At 37.8% G+C, this 21,532-nt stretch overlaps 1 protein-coding gene across 1 annotated transcript in view; it reads left to right on the forward strand.

The window, feature by feature from the left end:
• The window catches only part of LOC149789006 (uncharacterized), a 72,925-nt gene that overhangs the window by 36,548 nt on the left and 14,845 nt on the right, over window positions 1-21,532 (forward strand). The window contains exons 11-15 of the mRNA XM_089975164.1: window positions 3,737-3,846; window positions 5,139-5,308; window positions 6,776-6,915; window positions 11,998-12,142; window positions 13,890-13,999. Coding sequence (XP_089831290.1) covers window positions 3,737-3,846; window positions 5,139-5,308; window positions 6,776-6,915; window positions 11,998-12,142; window positions 13,890-13,999 — 675 coding nt within the window. The remainder of the gene's footprint in view (window positions 1-3,736; window positions 3,847-5,138; window positions 5,309-6,775; window positions 6,916-11,997; window positions 12,143-13,889; window positions 14,000-21,532) is intronic.

Genomic DNA, 21,532 nt, shown 5'->3' on the forward strand with positions numbered 1-21,532 from the left:
AACCAGAAACGTTATGATTGTAAGCTAAGGTGACCTCGGGATGGTCTTCCCCGACCTATCGATCAACCTATTACGGAGATAATAAACTAGCGAGATAGATAATAATTAAAAAAACAGCAACAAAAAAGCCCAAATAAAATCCCCAAACAAAGCATAAATAGTGAATGATAAAGCATAGTTTGATACATACGAATACATGCATTCATACACACGAGTGTTCCACCGTCCGGAGAGGATTGTTGATGTAACAAGATAACCGGGTGGGATTTCGGATTTACAACAGAACACTTTTGATCGTGATACAAATACAATGTTTGGTAACAAACGACTTGAATGAGCAATTAATTATGATTAATATGTGTGTGTATATGATCCAAATATTGGATCAGTTAAAATAAAATGCACGAACTGTTCTACCGTACAACAGTTCAAACAGGGTAAAGCCTAAGCTTTCGTGAGGAACCTCACGATAAGCGAAATATTGGATCAATTAACACAAAACGCTTGAACTTACTGAAAATACAAATAAACGGCTTTACACAGCACAAGCATAAGTGGTGAATAATTCACAATGATTTCACAACGAATGAATGATGTGTTTTACTCAAATAGTAAAGAAATGTAGTATTTTACTCATTGTAAAATATGTTCACTCAAATAGTGAAATTATGTAAACAAAAAGGGACAGATATACAAATTATCTTTACAGTCTCAAAAACACATTGGGTTTTACAAACCCAAAAAATTAGCCTAACGTTAAAAGATTACAGGTATGGAGTTACGCCGCCACCAGCACACTTGGCTGCCAGTCACACTGGCCAATCAAGCCGTCATCATTCCAGATTGGTCAATCAAGCAGTCAGCGCACACCAATCTCGGTCAGCGACGCCCAATCACCTGTTACTCGACCTGCAACACTGTTTACTCAGCTCTACAGCTGCTATGGTTCAGCTTCACATCTGCTGTAGTCAGCTTCTAGGGTCGACTCCGATCACTCCGATAACTGATCGCTCTGGTCAGCTCTACAGCTGATCACTCTGGTCACTCGGTTCAGTCCGACCACTCCGATCGCTCTGGTCATTCGGGTCAGCTGAAATACATCTAACACCGTGTACTATACATGACTTGGGCATGTACGATAAAACGTAATGACATTATATACGGTAAGTTATACAGATTACATTATCAACACAATAATTGCAAACCAACACACAGGTTCAAAAGTAAACCTAACAGTGACCAATAAGAATCCTACGGTACTAAACTGCAACTTTATATTGCTAATATAAATCCCTCTCTAAGTCACAAACCCGAATAGAAAATATTTGCAGTACACTACGTAAACCGAAGCTACATAGCAAACATACAAAATAAACGCGGCAGTACAATAGTTATATACACAAGAAATTAATAATTCACATACCTCTGCAGCTGAAGATTTGCAAGTCCTTAAAGTATATCTGAAATCACTTTCCTAAATAGAAATCCTTGTTTGTTTCCATTCCTGCTCCGTAGAATAAATATTTTGTTTTGTGTTTCATACCCCTTAGGGGTATTAGTGAATCAATCCGATGTAAACCTTGCTGACGTGTCTGGCTTAGCACAAAAAACCCGACATTATGTCTGCTATGATAGACACATTAATTTTTGCATCAGTATAGTCTTAACATCTCCTAGTCCCATCCCAACATATATGGATGGTTAGGACTTAGAAGTGGCACCCTGGCTTTTCCAAAAAGTGTTGTATGCTATGGGTTTCCCTGTCCACCCACCAATGTGTTATAAATGTTTGTCATCAAAAATAATAAAATAGTTAATATAATTGTGCAGGGTTACTCTTTGTTTTCTTCTTCAAATATAGTTAGTTTGTTTATCCCATTAAGGTTTGGAGAATTTGTATTTTCTTCCCTTTGCCTTGGCTGGCAGTGGGCCTGATTTCCATTTTCTCATTTGAACTTAGGAGAATACTAACACCCTCAAGAATTATATACACCATGAGGTGGTTTTTTTCCCCCCTTATTATGGTTTTATAGTTTCTATATTAGTGACTCTGCCAGAGTCGTACAAGGTCCAGTGTCTGTTGTTTGTGGTGTATATGTTGTCTGTTGTTCCAATTTGTTTGTATGGACGGCAATATCTAAGTCAAATTCTTTGTAGTTTTGTTCCTTATCTAAGACTTAACAAGTTTTGAAATAGGCATTGCCTTCAAATCCAAATAACAAAAATAATAAAGTGTCTATAATGCTTTGTTTTTCTGTTTGCGTGTGAGTGTTGTTTGGGTTTTTTTATGCATTAGCATAACTATTTTGTTTGTTATGGGTTTATTAAGTTTAGTCTATTTTAGTGCCGTAGCACTTTTTAAATGATATTATTTGGACTTTCTTTGTTAATTTATGCAGGAAAATATCCATTTGGAATGAGTGTTCATTTGGATTAATATATATTTGCATCACTATAGTAGATCGCTCACTGACAAGACGTTCCGTAATGTGAAGATTTAATCTTACGGTGATGCATTGATGCATAGACGCAATCGTCATACATTGTCTGTGCGCTGGAAGCATTCAGTTTGTTCCCATTGAAAGCACTTTCCACGTGCGGCATAGGATGAACCGAACTCACTATTTTGAAATACTGAACAATATACATAAATCACTCTCGGGTATCGTTGTACACAAAAAACGAAATCCGAGTACATGTATTTAATAAATAAAAGGATTTATACAATTCCGTGACAGTTGGCAGGATTGTATGAAAACTACATCATGTCGACAAATGAAATACTGGTGACATATTTTTATTTCAATGTAGATGACCTTAGTAAATGTTCAGGCCATTACAATAAATTTTAAATTTTTAAAATAAATTCTTGAACTTTTACGAGTATGACTTGTTTCGGTGAAACCCTATTAGCACAATTGCGCCGAACCCACCTAATGCAGACAAATGAAGATTATAAAACAAGTGTTATGCATATTTCGATAGCATAATTAGACAACCAGGCTGCTAAAATAATTATTCGGGGGAAGGAGTAGATACATTTTAGAAACATTTTCGACTTACCTTCTTTTAAGTTAAAACATTACTAACACAGTTGTTGAAACTTTATTAAAACAGTTGCATAAATACCACTTAGTGGATACAAGCATAGCTGTGTAAACTTCTTTGCAATTATATCTTGATTATCTAGGTAAATTTTCAGGCCACTACACCAATTTCGTTTTCTTTTTTTCGTAAAATTTGAATTCATACTGTTCTGGGTGGAAACCTTGATAACATGGTGGCTTAAAATTATTGACGTGGATAAATTTGTTTTAGATAATCATGTTTATATACATATGTAAATGACGTGGCTAACGTGAAAAAGCATTTTCCCCCATTTTAGTTCATCACGTTTGAACCACTTTAGATTATATATACTTTCGCCTCATCTTCACAACAAACACAAATCTATGATTTAGTTCATCATTTATTTATTTTTATGGATTTATTATTAATCGGTTAACAATTTATTACTGTTCACTTCTTCTCTAATAATTTCAGTAATTAATAATAATATTTTTCTATAAAGTTTTGAGCACTCCAACTTAAACGGCTTGGCTGAAAGTATTTTTTTTACAAACACAGATATATTTTAATTGTTATTATTATTATTATTATTATTGTTGTTGTTGTTCGTTGTTTTTGATGATGATGATGATGATGATGATGATGATGATGATGATATTTATTTCAGGATTTCCAGCCCATGTATTTTATAGATACGCCAGAAAGTCAGCTCATAAGTAAAAATGAACATTACATCAGAACATGTAGAGTCAATATTAGGGATGCCCAATTTCGATGGTAAGAACGATTCATGTACAGTTTGGATGCATGCTTTATCAGTATAATGACAGACCTATCAGCAATCTTCAGAACATCACATTCCCATCATGATTGTTGCATATGTATGCATTATAAATAAAGCTATATTTACCACTCCGGTGGCCTAGTGGTTAGAGCGTCTGCCGCGGATACGGGAGGTCGTGGGTTCGATCCCTGTCCGAGTCATACCAAAGACTTACACAAAATGGTACTAACAGGGGCCTCGCTTGGCGCTCAGCATTAAGAGGTTAGTGTTAGGACTGGTCGGCCTAGTGTCAGGATAATGTGACTGGGTGGGACATCATGCTACATGCTAGACATCACTGTAAACTGCCACACTGCAGACATCGTAGCGAATATGACTGAAAAATTGTTAAAGCTACGTTAAAAATCCAAATCACACACACACACAGCTTTATTTATACATATTGGAGAGTCCCATTTTCCATCGGTTTATTTTCATCTTGTATAGGGTACGCACTCCAAATATGTTGACCACATTCCATAACAGTTCATGGACAAATTCGGAAGCGACTCTCTTCCTCCAAGTGTGTACCTTGGTTCCTATTATGGACATACATCATTATATCTCATGACGCCACCAAAACGTCTCACAGAGTTTTTATACGATATACTTAAAAAAGTTTGTGTTGTTAAATGGTTTTCAGGAAAAGAGTGCGTTTGCTCACGAACAAATGTGGCTTCAGTAAAATGATCATGAATATATCTCTTATTCTCGTGTCGTTTATGATTCAGAATTATTATTTGATTATTTCAATAGTCATGTCGTATTTGTACTATTTTAATAAATTCCTATTCATTGATAGGTTTGTGTTTGGTTTTATGAATGTTCATGTACAGTATTCTTTACTTTGCTATTGTTCGATAACTGAGGGGTTATCGTAATAAATGTTGAAAAATGACATGACTAGGACCCCCTCCATTTTAAAAGTATATGGTCATTCATGTGAAAACTTACCCGTAAACACTATCTGCTACCGTAAAGCTGGGTAGTTTAATATGTTTCAGTCGCAAATATTCGGTCGTATTAACAATGTTTGTACTAAGTTTTTAAAAGTAAATTAACTAATTCATTCTTTACTTACCCATTAATTCCAGATTTTTGTCTTCATGGATTCATAAATTAAGCAATTCATCCAAAATCGGACATAAAATTAATCCCTAGTCAGCTCATTTTTACATGTTCGCTTTCATACTTTAAGAACTCCTAATTCACCATGTTTTATGTATTTTACGTTGGATTTCTTCAGGTACCATGACAATACACTTATGACCGGCGCACCAGAATTAGGGAAGGGTATACTCGATATAGATAACTTCGCGGAAGATGACGAGGGGGAATACACATGTGTGGCCATTTCCGGGACGAATTACATAGAGCACTACTTTAAACTTCTCCTCACACAGACATGTAATCTCGGTAAATACACACTTCTTCTCTTTAAAGATAATATATATATATATATATATATATATATATATATATATATATATATATATATATATATATACAACAGCAACACGGAAAGCGTGAAAACAACAAGCTTTGTAACATTTAACAAATAATTTATTTCCCTGGAAAAATTTTAGATTAAAAAAAAGAAAAGGAGAAGAACTTAAGGTTTCAAGAATCAAATCCAAAAATAATCCAAGAATAATCCTCGAATTAAATTGCAAAATTCCTAGTAATAAATGTTCTAATAATTTTAAATTCGAATCCTGATGGAACCTCCAAGATGGATGACGATGACGTATGCTGTAGTCTGTACTGTGCTGTCTTTTACAGTTCCTTGTAGAAATACAAATAATGACACTCCAGTGTTGGAAATTCAAATTAAATTTGTAATCAATGTCTTCCCAAAAATTCTATATGAGCACTCTTCAAATATTTCCAGAGAATAAAGAATTAATCCTTTTGAAATCCAAATGATCTGAAGATAATTAACTCAAAATATGGCTACAACAAATAAAACAACTTGATACCAAGTGTAAAAGCCCGAAAACTGAGATCTCCCTCTCTCTAAAAGAAGGGGGAGGGGTCACGTGATCGTGTTTACCTCACGTACATAGAATATGGTCTTGATTAGACCAATGATTTTATTCCCAGAATAAAAAAGTGTTTACTTCTTAAACCACGTAGTCCCATCATTACCTTGACAACAACCAATCATTTTAAAATAAAAAGAGAACTTTGTTTACTAATTTTGTATCAAGGTCAGCATTCAGGCCAACACCTGGTGTTCATGAAAGAATGATTAAGATCAACCGATTATCTGGAAAGATATCATCTACAGTGAATAAATTAATAATATAATGGCATGTAACAGAATAAAAAATTTAAAACTGACAAACAATTAAATTAAAATTAATATGAATTAAATCAGATATTCAGATATACGTAACAATATATATATATATCTATATCTATCTATCTATCTATCTATCTATATATATATATATATATATATATATATATATATATATATATATATATATATATATATATATATATATATATATATATATATATATATATATATGGTTAGGAAGAATGCGTGGGATCGACATATATATGCACAAGTCAATACCAAAGATGTAACCGTCGTACCTTAGCATGTAAAGCTCAGAATTTATTTTATTTAAAAATTATCTAGATTTAGTTGTAGGAATATAAAATAACTAACCATTCAAATTTCTTAAGATTTACTTCTAAGTAGTCCATAATATTTTAAACCTTGGTAGCAATCCATAGGAAACATAAACAAACGAATGCCCAACTACTTGCATCATTGCAGAACAACGTAAAATATAAATGAAATTGTCAGACAAATAGTTTTTGTTAGAACAATCTGGTCTAATAATTATAAATTGTTCTTTTTCATTTTAGGTTTGTATGCTCGGCCGGTGGATACAAGCGAAGAAGTTGGACATAAAGTTCTCTTAAAATGCTATTTTCCACTTGCGGTCAGCTATACTTGGTACAAAGATGGACAAAAGCTCAAGATCGAAGGATCCTCTAGACATAAGGTTGGTTCTGTAATACGTACTGAAACAGTAAACGGCAGAATAGAGGTCTACAAGTTCCCTCCTCCCTAATTGCTTTTCTCACTCATTTGTACAAATCAGGTATCTTTTCTTGCCGACCAACTCTATATTCCCGTTGATATCGAAAGCGTGTACAGAGTGTTATGCAATCTAAATTAATTCGCAGAATCTTGTAACACTGAAGAGGGATAGTTGTAATAAAAGTACTGAATATAGCAAGTGCAAAGTTACTGGGTACATGTTTCGTTGCTTTTTACCCTCAATTTGTTACAATTCACCAACATAAAAATGCATCAATTGACTTTATTGAAAGTTTTCATTTTTTGTTCTCAATCGTGCAACACTGCCATTGCCGCAAATGCTCAATCTAGCAAACCACTACTAATTCAAGCACTCAACTGGCGAAACGGATAAGAATCGATATGCATTAACGCGTTCTGTTTATTAATCACTGTGCACCTGTTGCAGACTAAGTAAATCCCTAATCAGTAATTATCCGCTGCACGCTACGACATTAGAAGAATTAACATTACTCCACAGGATCTAAGGAAAGTTCAACATAGGGAGGCAGACTGGGGCATAAGGGGAAATGAACAATATCTATCAATACTATAGACTGCTCTAGAAATTTAGGTTCAGATGGGTCACTCAAGGGCATAAAGGAAACTATAATGTTAAAAATTGGTTTTACACTCCAAACACACACCTTTATAATCTAACATAGACATTTAATACCCAGCACACCTCATATACTATACAGGGCCCTGACAAACCAGCTCTCGCTTGTTTATTCGAATCCAACAGACGACATTTACTTTACAGCACATGCGTTTTGATTACAATCTAAACATATACCCTACAATCCAGCATTTTAATTTTTATCCAAGCACACACCCCTAATATCAAATGAAAAGGGTAGGAATATTTAGATGCATACTCTGACACACAAACATACAAGCATACTATCACGCACAAGGGTAAAAAGTGTTTTAGGCACATTACTATTCCCTCTCACACAAACAAAGACAAGAGAAAGGGTAACTGGTTTGGGGTTTTAATTTTGATGGGGAAAGACAAAGACATACATAACAGATATACAAACATTCAGACACAAAACATAAAACACAAATGTTTGGGGAAATATGATTGCCATCTCTCTTTTTAATGAGATCTGGGTAGCCCTGAAATGGGTCTTGCAGTCTGTTAATCAAAGTCGGTTAACATAAGTGGCATCACGTCGCTGGTCTTCTTTGCAAGCATCGTTCAATACTCGCTTGAGATACAATTGCCTCTCCACATACAATTTTCTCTTCTATATAACTGTGCCTGTGATCTTGGAGAAGGCTACTGATGTCTTCACAGAGACTAGATAGTCTTGGTAGAACAAAATGTTAGAAATTATGATCGATGTCACTAGTTTTACCCACATCATGTCGAAGTGTCTTGTGAACTGGTAACACCATAGGAGAATGCACTTGTACACATCTCATAGGACCGGATTGAAACGAATTGGAATTTTCCACAAATGAAAACGAATGTTACAAAATGATGACAGAGTATGGGGTCTGTCATCCAATTAGCAGAGATGTCACATTCAGTATATATGTGCACAAGCGTTTCATACTGTTCATTATTTCTGAATGATTCAAGTACAATTCCTATGGTTGAAAAAAACCAAGACAATGTATTGGGCTCCGCATACATCGTATACTCGGAGAGCTATCACTATGACTATGACTATTAATGCAGCAGTAACCGTATTCTTTTTCAAGAAGAAAAAAACCTCAAATTATGTTTGGCTGATTTCCTGTCATCTTCACAAGCAATTTGGCCTGAGACGGTATTACCACCTGCCCATCATTTTCCATTGTTAGAATTAGTAGATGATTTCAGAAAGAAAAACCACTCCGGTGGCCTAGTGGTTAGAACGTCCGCCTCCGATGCGGGAGATCGTGGGTTCGATGCCCGGCTGAGTCATACAGAGACTTATATAAATGTTACTAAAAACTGTCTCGCTTGGCGCTCAGCATAAAGAGGCTAGTGTTATGACTGGTCGGCCTGGTGTCAAGGATAATGTGACTGGGTGGGACATTATGATACATGTCTGCGGCATGATGCCACAGTGCTAGATATCACTATAAACTGCCAATCTGCAGACATCGTAGCGATATGACTGAAAAAATAGTAAAGCTACAGTAAAAATCCCAATCCAAAATCAGATAGAAACAGAATGAAGAAATGGAGAATATTTTGCAACGACAGAAGGATGCAGAAGAAATATTTGTTCAGCAACAGCAACAACAATAAGAGGTTAAAAGAAAGCCTGAAGAAGAGGAAACATATTTATGAACGACAGAAGGAAGGGAAAGAAAACGAAAAAGTGAGTCTCTTGCGGGAATTTGGAAGGAGCTAAAGCACATGCGAGAAACGTAGCAGACCTCTTTAGCTCAAGTATAGACGAAGAGACCTGCACTGACCAAGATTTATAAGCCTTCTATCCCTACATCCACTCTCATCCTCCACTGAGATGGCAGCAGTAGCAGAAGTAGGTGCTGAACCTATAGAGAAGGATTACAACTCAGCATTGCATGCTGGGCCAGCAGATGGAGGTCATCAGCGTCATGGAAAGAATACAGTACCTCCTGGATTGAATGGAAAAGTTAGCGATCTACTCCCACAAGAGACACTTGAATAATTATATCAGCGCTCTGAGCATTGCTAAGGAGTTCGTCAGAAAGGTGAGAAATAAAGATGTTTTTAAGATGAGAGCGGCGTGGGCGGAGGAAAAAGGGCCAACAAGAAGGAGAAGAGTGTGAGGCGATTTCGGCACCTCAATTCCAAATGAATGAAGACCCAAGTAAAAAATTACGAAGATTTGGTCATCCAGATTGGATGCCGGAGGAGAAGGAAGATTGGTAGAAAGAAGCCAAGGAGGCCAGATCTAGGTTTGTGGTTTCCGTCAATAAAAGATGGAGGAAATATAAAAAGAACTGGGGCTAAAGATATGTGGCCTATGATGCCAGAACCGGGGGATGCGACCACTGCTGACGGAGAGGGGTCGAAAAGCCCTTTTCAATGCCATCCAGATCTCTAAAAATAGAGATACTGATTGTATTTGCCAAAACTGTTGCTTCATGTTTTATATTTGTATTTTAGTGTACACTTGTATGTTTTTACCTTTCACCACCAAAAGCATGAATTCTTCTCTGTTTGTATTTGTAAGATGGCATGGTAGTGGTTTTGATGGTAATATGGTGTGTTAGATTGTAATCAAAAACCAGGTGCTCGACTATACGGTATGTATATCTGGTGTGTTGAATTGTAAAGGTGTTTGGATTCTAGATAAGTATTTTAACATTACGTTTTCCTTCATGCCCTAGAGTGATCCACCTGACTTTAAATTGCTAGGGCAGTGTAGGCATATATCAATCCTGTGTTAAGTTCCCATTATGTCCTAAACTGCATCCTAATGTTAAATTCTCCTTATGTGTCAGACTGCCTCCCCTCTCATTTGATTTCCGTTTTCCAATATGTGACATGAGATAAAAAGATATGTAAATAAAAAGAAAATATCCTATATAGTTATTAGTTTATTAGCTAGACTGTTCTGTTTGTTGTATTTTCCTTTAAATAATATCCTATAACAAGTCAGGTTTCGTACTTTTTGTTGTTATTTCTCTATGTATAGATTTTTTTAATAGATTTTTTTGATTTTAAGGGTCACTCAATTACTAGCAACAGATGTTATAATGTATTGTATTTACGAGATTTTACGGCAACATGGACTTGTTTTGTAAAAATGGACCTTTAGAAATTTCTTAACATGACAAAAATTTTCTGATATTCTAGCGTGTACGTGTTTGGTTAATTGAGACCGGGATAATTATATAAATTAATTGTTTGAGTTACGTTTTGTTGTACCGTACTCGAAATACCAATCTGCTGCTAAGTATAGCATACTGGTACATGATACAAATATGAAGCAAAATGCAAATGCAAGCATGAAATTGGAGTCTGTGAAAGTGTGTCGTTAGTTGATTAGAGGAAAATTATTTGTGATATTAGCACATTTAAGAACCCTTCAACTGACAACGACATTGGTCTTGAAGTCCTTGGATATAGGTGAAATATTGCCTTCAAGCCAGAAGTACGCTGCTTTGTTTGATTCTCTTGGTAATCATGTTCTCTTAGACCTGCTTGAGTGTTACAATACTTTTGCATCATATTGAAAGAAGGGCTTTTTAATGAAATGCAAATGTGAAATATTAATATTGCATTTAATTTCCGTTACTCTTGAAAAACATATAAGCATAAGATTAAATTCTAATAACACGGCTTCTTATTAACACGTTGGTTACAAAACAGACTTTACTATCTCTCGTTAATATCAGAGACTCCAGATTATAAAGCAAAATACCTAACTTCCGTTAACAAGATACCCCTTGCCTCAAGAGGGTTCTCGGTTTGGAAAGGAACTTATGATCTCTTTCATGAAGGGGTTTTTAGCTCTGTGACAGAATCTATAATCTCTTGCATCAAGGGGATTCTCGATTTGTGATGAAAAGTAGGCTCTCTTCATTGAAGGAATTTCGGTGTCTTTAGTTTGTGTTCAGATTCTGCTATGCCTTGTGTTAAGGATGATCTCTTATGAAATGTTGGACTTTTTAATTTTGTGAAGCAAAAAAGAATGCATTTCTTTTCATTATTCAATTACGGAAAAGATGACAACAAAATCAGTTTTCGTACAATTTCATCACGTAAACACCAAATTGAAATACGTCATCATTTCTTGCCTTGCTACCTCTTCAGTGCAATACAAAGTTAAATAAAAAATTCATTGTTACAGGTGTACTTCGTGCAACTTTAAAATCGTGTATAACTTCTAAACATAAGTATGTAGATTATGTATTAATACAAGCCTTTGCACTTATTAATTGTTGCTTACATTTGTTTACTGTTTGTTCTGTCCTTTTTAATAATTAAAACAAATTCATCTACTTTGTGAGTTTGTTTATTAGTTAGTTTGTTGGCTACTTCGTTAGTTTGTTAGTTTGTATATTTCAGCTTCTTTCAGGCGGATACTTAGAGATTCGGGACCTTTACAAAACGGACGCTGGATTATACACCTGTGAGGGCAAGGGTGAAAGCGGCTGCGTATCTCTTTTGTCGGCCGTTCTCAACGTCACCGATTCCGACTCCTACAAGCAAAGTATGTTAATTGTCAACCATTAACTGCAATTAATCAAACCTACCTTACACGTCGCATGTATTCGGCACGCATATTTATTTTAAATAGCCACTTATGCAAATGATGAAAAGTGAAATAAGCTACCATCTGTCTTTGGAAGCCAATATTGTGGTAGTAGTAGTAGTAGTAGTAGCAGCAGCAGCAGCAGTAGTAGTAGTAGTAGTAGTAGTAGAGAAGTCATTGCAAATATCCGCACTTTTTCTACACTCCCATACGCCACCTCCACCCACCGATTCGGATGTTTATCAAGGATTTGAGAATGGCAATGTCATCTGTTGAACCTCCTTAATCATTGAATAAATAATGATCGATAGAGTTCAAGTATCCTTTTACCTCCACTTTACTGCCTGCTCCGGGGTATCCAGAATCCCAAAACGTAGCTGTTGTCTACTTATGTTCCCAACTGACCGCACCTAATACGATCATCTCTCAGTCATTGTCCATTTGGTCAAGATTAATAGGAAAACTGACTGGTTGTCGGACGGACAAACATTACCTGTCAGAATATTTCTGTGAAGAGTGGCTAATAATAATAAGGTTAATAATAATAATAATAATAATAATAATAATAATAATAATAATAATAACAACAATAATAACAATAATAATAATAATAATAATAATAATAATAATAAATTATCAATGATCTGCTGTTAATGGACGATGTAAGCGCTAGGTGAAATGGTCCCGATAGTAAGTAGATCCACTGGAATCTGGTAAATCACTAATCACCAAGCGTGGCAATCTGTCGAACATCGAGGGCATCTAGATTTGGAACAGGCACAGGCAGAAACAAAAGTATGAGTGTGGTAAAGGCCAATCAAACTGAGGAATTTTGGAAGTCCCCTAAATATAAAGCTTGGTGCAAAGGTGAGTAGTTTAAGAAAGAATTCCTTCCCAAGGTTGAGGACAATATAAGTTTCAGAATTAAATGGAATCGCCACAATCTGCAGCAGAAAAGTAGCAATCATCGGACGCATTAACTACATTGATATACTGGACCATACCGTAGATGGAAGAAGACATTAAAATTAAGACATTCGGTATATAAAGCTAATATATATATATATATATATATATATATATATATATATATATATATATATATATATATATATATATATATATATATATATATATATATATATATATATATATATATATATATATATATATCGCGTATGTTGCATTGCACACAATGACAGATGCAGATACTAAGTATGAACAAATGAGACGAAATAAGGAAATATGTCAGAAGGAGCGATGGGAAGCAGGTGTCAAGCAATACATTGGAAAGTGTGAATACCAACAGAAGGGGTGAGAGAAAAGAAAGTCGGAATGGAGTAAGAACTACTCCTGCTACTACTACTACTAATTTCGAAAGGTTCTTTTTGTCTTAACCTTATAGCTGATTTTAAGAACAGTTTTTTTTTTATTATTAAGATTTAGTTTTTGGAGGACATTTGATGTGATTATGTACATACATGTGACTAATCATTGTGTCACGTGAACATGACACTAATCTTGACTATTCCTGAACTAGATTTACTTATTTATTTATTTAATTGGCTGACATAATGATTGTCTATCAAAAAAAAAAATAAAGTGAAAGAACACGCACATGATCGCCCTCTCGTTAATTTTGCTCTTGTGATTGTGATTGTTATGACACAGGAATTCTTTCAAAATACATCAATTACAATTTCAGCATGTGGTATATCAGCGTATGAGGATGAGGCAAGTGTCAAACCGTCTTCCAGAATATCTGGTGGTCAAGATACGGAATCTAGAATAGGACCCTGGCATGTGATGCTGATAGTGAGTGTCTCTCTCTTTCTCTTTCTCTCTCTCATAAAACTTGCTTATGATTAAGCCGGTTCAGATCGATTGGATGGAAGATTTCTTTCTTCATGTTAACTTTACTCAGTTATCAGAAGTGTAAGACAGTGCTGATTCAATACAATTTTTAAAGTTATTTTGAAACAAATTTTTCGCAGATAATTTGTGAACGTTTATCCATGTGCTAATTGACTTTATAAAATGGTGATCATGTATGATTTGCATTCATGAATAATACGCCAGGATATGCCTCTAGACTATGTACTCTAAAATGTTGCTGTAAATGTTTGATCCTTGTAAGACGTATACGATTACTTTAGCGATAACAACTCAAAACTTCCTGTGGCAAAGCTTTGTGGGGCATCGTCTTCAATTATTTTTAAAGAGGAACATTTACTTCAATATTATTTGTCTGACATATTTCTTGTTTTTCTTTACGCATATTGATTCAATAGTGATATATGACCTAAATATTGAAAACAGACATACTATAAATTGTATCATATTAACCAGCCCCATTGGCGACATGTACCCCTGTAGCGAGTGGATCAGTCTATTATACCTTACTCGTGGGCAGCATAAGGCATTTAGTTTTTCATGCACAACTAGGCAAAATCGATCTTATAAGTTCTGCATTTGCCTGACGTTATGTCTTATAAGCGCGCCTTATCGGGTAAGGGTTTGCATTCACCATCCCAATTTGACAATGAAACCTTTTCATCCGATGCATCAAAAGCAAAACTACCGTCAATAGTTCTAATGCAAATCATTGAGAGGTAAGGGACCTGTATCCAACTCCCACCCCAATGCTAAGATAGAATTCTATACAGCAAAACCTTAATGGATTCTTAAGTGATGTCAGAGCCTCCTTATCCATTACAATCGTGCAATACATATAAAATGGTAGGCAATATTTTATATTAAATTTTGGGTGGATATCGACCTGTAGATAGGGACTGGAAAATGACAAGAAGAAAGTGGCTATACATTTCATTTACTCCTTTCTGTCATCTATAACTCTTTGAAAAACTTTGTAAAAGTCAGAATATTTTGTAAAGTAATACAGACGGAAGTAGTAAATGGGGGCACCCTAGCGACAATGGGAATTAGCATTACAAGACCCCTTGGGCAACTCTAGCGACAATGGAAAATTAACATGGAGAAAAATCGTGGGTCAGATTAGCGTCAAGGGAAATTAACATGGAGAAAAATCGTGGGTCACTCTAGCGACAAGGGTAATTTAACATGGAACTATAGTGTGGGTCTGTCTAGCGACAAGGGGAAATTAACATGGGAATAGAGTTTGGGTTTGTCTAGGGACAAGGGGAATTGAATATGGGATTTTTTTTTTTTAAATTTAAATTTAAAAAAAGGGGTAGGCAATGGAAAGGCTATCTCTTTTCGAGAAATATGGCTGGCCCTGAAAAGGGCCTTTGGGTTTATGTTAATATTAATATTAACATAGATGGCATCTGTCACATCTTCTTCTTCTTCTTCTTATACTCCTTCTAACTGCCGGTCCATACACAAGTACCCTCTTGAGACATCCTTGTCTTTCTATGTAAACTCTCCTCATCCATTGACTAGTATCTGTCCTATCAACAACTGTCCACTTGGACCTGACATACATGAGCATGTCCGTCCTAAACATCATGGAAGACACAAGGGTGGATGACTCAACTGTGGTCCACATCTTGAAGCGACGAGAATAGGTGAATCAATGCAGTGAACTGCGCTTATTTATAGGTACAGGAAGGATTGAAACGGATTGAATTCATTCACCAATCCGAACACGCGTTACAAAATTCAGTCAGCTCGCATCCAATCCGAAGAGAGCAGTCTGTGACGTCACGTGGTTTATATAGATTCGCTAGCGCTTGTGTGCAGTCAATCTATGCGACAGTGATTCAACATGACGGAAACTCAGAAAACGATCCATTGGGGTGAACCAGCAGGGGAGACTGCCCAAGGGAACCCGGACTTACTTTCAGAAGAGGTACATTGGGATTTTGTGGATTTTCTTACCTCGCAAGAATTTGTTCCGGAACCTTCGTTACCTTCTTCATTACCGCAAGTGGAGAATTTTAGACAGAGACAGAAAGAAGAATTGGAGAAATTTATGCAACGACAAAAGGAAGCGGAACAAGCTTTTCTCCTACAGCAACAGCAACAGCAACAAGAAGAGGTAAGAAAAAAACAACAGCAGCAACAGCAAGAAGAAGTAGCAGCAAATAAACAAGAGGGTGAAAATCAAACGGCTACGGTACTGTTGGACATTTTAGCGGAGTTAAGAAGTCTGAAACAAATGTATCAGACTTCTTTATCACGACCGAAGAGAATACGACCTTCCCGAGCTAAACACGCCAACCCTGTGACTAAGCCTATCGTACCACCCTTAGTGATTTCAACCCAATCATCAGAAGTAGGCCTTGGCCGTGGCAAAGGCTTAAGGCAGTTAAAGTTGATTGGTTAAACTCACCCCTACACCAAAATAAAAAGGCCCTTTTCAGGGCCACCCACATTTCTCGAAAAGAAATACAATTTCAATTTGCCAATAACTCAAAAATAAACCCCACCCATTTTACCCTTATAGTACGTGTCTGTGTATGAGTGCGTGAGTGTAGCTTCTTATTTTAAAATCAAAACTCAAAGACACTTACCTTATATCATTCATGTATTCTTTTATCCATTTTTTACAATCCAATTCACAGCACAACACTTTAATTAAAAGTTCATTGACTTCTTCTTTCTCCTTGTTTAGTCTCTCTGTTTTTTGAATTTCTTCACCGTTTTTTCCTCATTTTCTTCCCTTCTTCTTTTCTTCTCCTGTTTTTTTGCTTCTTTTAAATAGAATTGTCTTCTTTCTTCCTCTGAAGAATCCCTCTCTTCTTTCGAAGAATCCCTCTCTTCTTCCGAAGAATCCCTCTCTTCTTCTGAAGAATTCTTCTTTTCTTCTGACTCCTCTTGTTTCTTTCTTGGGCAATCTGGAGACCAATGTCCTTTTTCTTTACAATAATAACAGGTATCTTGACTTTTGTCTTTTTTAGCCCCTGTTTTGTTTCTTTTTTGACGGTCTGGACACTCTGAAGACCAATGCCCTTTCTTCTGACAGATATAGCAAGTATCCTGACTCTTATCTCGAAAGGAAGGAGAGTAGTCTGTCGGCTGGTCTGAAGAGAATTTTCTAATGACCCCTCGCAAAGCTCTGACGAAACGTTCGATTTGGCTAGTCTCTTCCATCGTTCTCCTCGGTTTGAGAGTGAAATGAATAGTGAAAGGACAAGACACACCCTTTTTATATATGCTGGTTTGCCATGACTATAAATTAGTCTATGGTGTTTGAACTTGAGTCATTTGACGTTTTGCACTCAAGATGAAACGATCCTATTCATTCGAGAAGAAAGAAGAAGAAGAAAGTAAGAGGCAGAAACGTGATCTATCGCCTCGTACCAGGGCTGAAATCTTGGCACAAATTCATGCCAGTGATTTTGAAGAGGACATGAGTGAACCAGAATCCGAACCCTCTAAACCAAGTTCACCACCCTTAGTCAACCCTGAAAAGTACTATTCCATTCGAGAGACGGAAAGCGCTCCTCTAGAAAATTTAGAACCACGGCTTACACCTACACGGTGAAGTTTAAAGATTTCAAGGCCGACGTACCCTTGGAGAAAGCAGAAGGGTTTATCACCGAGATGTGGGATTCTTTGCTCACCGCACTCAAGCGACAATGTCAACCCAAAGAAGACGATCGCTTGACACTATCCATAGATCACGACGGTTTGAAATCCCTTGTTTGGATCGAGTTTAGCAGACCCGCAGAACTAACCCCTTCCAAAATCATGGACAAGATTCAACACGTACAACAATCTAATGACCAGTTTGACATCACCGATGGTAAAGCCACACTGAAAATGGCCCACGTCTCTCTTCCTCAAGGGACAGGACGCAAAAAGATGTTATTGGTGGACAACCTTCGCAACACCAAAACAAGTCTCGTCCGAATTCACAACCCTCAAGACCAGATGTGTTTATCCCGTGCCATCGTGGTGGGACGAACCTATGCCAACAAGAACGACACGGTAGAATGGAAAAGAACCTGGAAAACTATTCAACGATCCGATCGAGCCAAACAACGAAATGAAGCAGAACTCCTGTTACAACAAGCCGGACTGTCCAAAGACACACCCTGTGGCATTCCTGAGATGCAAAAATTGCAAGATGCCCTAGCTCCACGCTACACCTTGAAAGTGCACCCTCAAGAAATGCGTGGAACTCTGTTGTTTCGAGGCCAAGATTTTAAGGACGGAAAATACATTCATGTCTATTATCACGATGAACATTTCGATACCATTACCAGTATCACTGGATTCCTGGGATACAGTTATTATTGTGAGAAATGTGATTATGGTTATAACAATCGAGAGCAACACAAGTCTTGTGGATGGAAATGCCCAGGATGTTTGGCCTCTCCACCCTGTCTGAGCGAAGAACCAGTGCCTTGTTCAACTTGTCTGCGCACGTTTGTCAGCCCTACCTGTTACCAGCAACATTTGAAAACACAAGGTTCACAGAAGAAATGTGCTTGTCAACTCCTGAGATTGTGCCCTACGTGTGGACAAGGCGAACGTACCAATAGTACCAAGGCACACGTATGTCGAGGAAAGAAAAAATGTCACATTTGACACCACATCGTGGACTTGGAACGCGAATGTTACGTGCAAAAATACCAACCCCCACCAGAGGAAGACGACGGTCACAAGAAGAAAGGCAATTTCATCTTTTTCGATATCGAATGCATGCAAGAGACCGGCATTCACATTCCTAATTTCTGCGTGGCTCATCGAGCGTGCGAGAAGTGCATTCAAGAACCTATCTTCAGTCATTGCCCTCACTGCAGCAAGATTCCTGGAGGACGTGAAAAAATCTTTCGAGGACCAAACACGTTAGCCGATTTTGCCCAATGGGTCTTAGACCCCATCGACAAGACATGGAGCAAAGAGGACATCGAACGTTACGGAGATTGTCATCGTCATGCCACGGTGATGGCTCACAATTTCTCCGGATACGATGGACAGTTTCTTCTCAGATACTATACGGAACAAGGCACCGAACGTCCTAAAGTCACTTTGAACGGAGCCAAAATCATTTTCATGCAAGTGGGACAAGTACAGTTTAAAGATTCGATGAGTTACTTGGCCATGCCTTTGAGTCGAATGCCTAAAACGTTTGGAATGACAGAAATGGCTAAAGGGTACTTTCCACACTTTTTCAATACGGAAGCCAATCAACACGCCGTTCTACCCCATTTACCTGAGGCTCACTATTACGACCCCGACAACATGCGTACCGAACAACGAGAAGCTTTCTACGCTTGGTACCAGGCTCATGCCTCTGACCCCTTCGACTTTCAGGAAGAAATGTTAAAGTATTGTCGTTCCGACGTGGACATTTTACGACGTTGCTGTGGAAAATTTCGAGAACTGTTCATGGAACACGGAGGGGTCGATCCTTTGAAAGAAGCTTGCACCATTGCCAAAGCGTGTTCCTTAGTGTACCGCCAACGATTCATGCCTGAAAACACCGTGGCTGTCATCAGTCCTCAAACGACCCACTATGTCAAGCGTCAATACTCGGTCAAAGCCCTACGTTGGTTACATTACTTGTGCGACAAGGAAGACAAATGGATTCAGCATGCCCGCAACGGAGGAGGCGAAAAGACCATCGGAACGTATTCGGTAGATGGCTGGGACTTAGAAAACCCCAAGATCGTGTACGAGTTTAACGGTTGCTTATTGCACGGATGTCCCATCTGTTACCCTGACCGTGACACTAAAAATCAGTTTTTGCAACGAACCATGGAAGACTTGTACCAGGACACTTGTCAACGACGCCTAAAGTTAGAACAGCAAGGATACCAAGTGGTGGAAATGTGGGAACACGAGTACGATCACCGTTTGAAAACCGATCCCGAGTTTAAACGCCTCGTGGAAAGTTACCAGTTCATGGACCCGCTGAACCCGAGGGATAGTTTGTACGGAGGAAGGACCAATGCCACCTGTTTGCTGTACCAAGCCGACGAAGAGAAAGGAGAAGAAATCAAATACTTGGACGTGTGTTCGCTGTATCCCTACGTGTGCAAATATTGTCGCTTTCCTGTAGGGCACCCACAATTGTTCACGGAACACATCGACCTGAAAAACATTCGACAATACGAAGGCTTGATCAAGTGTAAAGTTTTGCCTCCCACGAACCTATACCATCCCGTCTTACCTCAACATTGTCAAGGCAAACTGATGTTTCCCTTGTGCAGTACTTGTGCCGAAACGTGCAACCAGGACCAACCTTGCCATCACAGCCAGGAAGAACGTGCCTTGACGGGAACCTGGGTCAGCGTGGAATTGTTCAAAGCTCTGGACATGGGATACCAACTGTTAGAAGTGTACGAAATTTGCCACTTTCCCAAGACACAACAGTACCACAAGGGTGACCCTACTCAGAAAGGCATTTTAGCCGACTACGTGGATGCCTTTTTGAAACTGAAACAAGAAGCCAGCGGCTATCCTTCCTGGTGTCACACTTCCGAAGACCAAATACAATTCAAAGAGAAATACTACGCACAAGAAGGCATCTCTTTAGACCACATCGAAAAAAACGAAGGCAGGCGATCGTTTGCCAAAGTGATGTTAAATTGCTTGTGGGGTAAAATGGCACAACGACCGTGTTTACCCAAGACGGAATATTTGACAGAACCTTCCCGCTACTTCCAGATGATTCACGACAAAACCAAATACATGAAACACGTGGACGTCGTTCGAGAGGATTTGATCTTGGTCAATTACGAAGAAGATCTGGACTTTGTACAAGACGACCCTTTTGGAAATGTCATCATTGCGGCTTACGTGACAGCCCATGCTCGCTTAAAATTGTACGAAGCTTTAGAACTGTTAGAAGAACGCGTCCTGTACTTTGACACGGACAGTTGCATTTACATCCATCACCCGATTCAACATCACCCTGACATCGAAGGAGACAGTTTAGGAGCCTGGACAGACGAGCATCCCGACGACAAGATTCTAAGTTTCGTCAGTGGTGGTCCCAAAAATTACGGCTACGAATACCGGGACAAACAAGGAGAAGTGCACACGACGTGCAAAGTGAAAGGACTGACTCTGAATCATCGTACCAGTCGAGTGGTCAACTTTGGGGTATTGAAAGAGGCCTTGCAATCGGGAGAGGATGGAAACTTTAAAGTGACCACTTATCAACCGAACAAGATTGTACGTTTACCCACTCACCACATCGTCAGTCGGCCCCTGGAAAAAATCTATCAAATCGTGTACCAGAAGCGAGTGAGACTTCCCAATCACTTTACGTTGCCGTACGGTCACATCGATATTGGTCAGCATATAAAAAGGGTCAACGTCCAAGACCAATAGTTCATTGTTCATTGAAGTAATTTACCATGTCGTTGACGAAGAAGAAACCAGATTGGTTAGGAGTCAAATGTTGGA

Source organism: Sinohyriopsis cumingii, chromosome 11 (genome assembly GCF_028554795.1).
Source record: "Sinohyriopsis cumingii isolate HCF-2022 chromosome 11, ASM2855479v2, whole genome shotgun sequence".
NCBI classification, from domain to species: Eukaryota; Metazoa; Mollusca; class Bivalvia; order Unionida; family Unionidae; genus Sinohyriopsis; species Sinohyriopsis cumingii.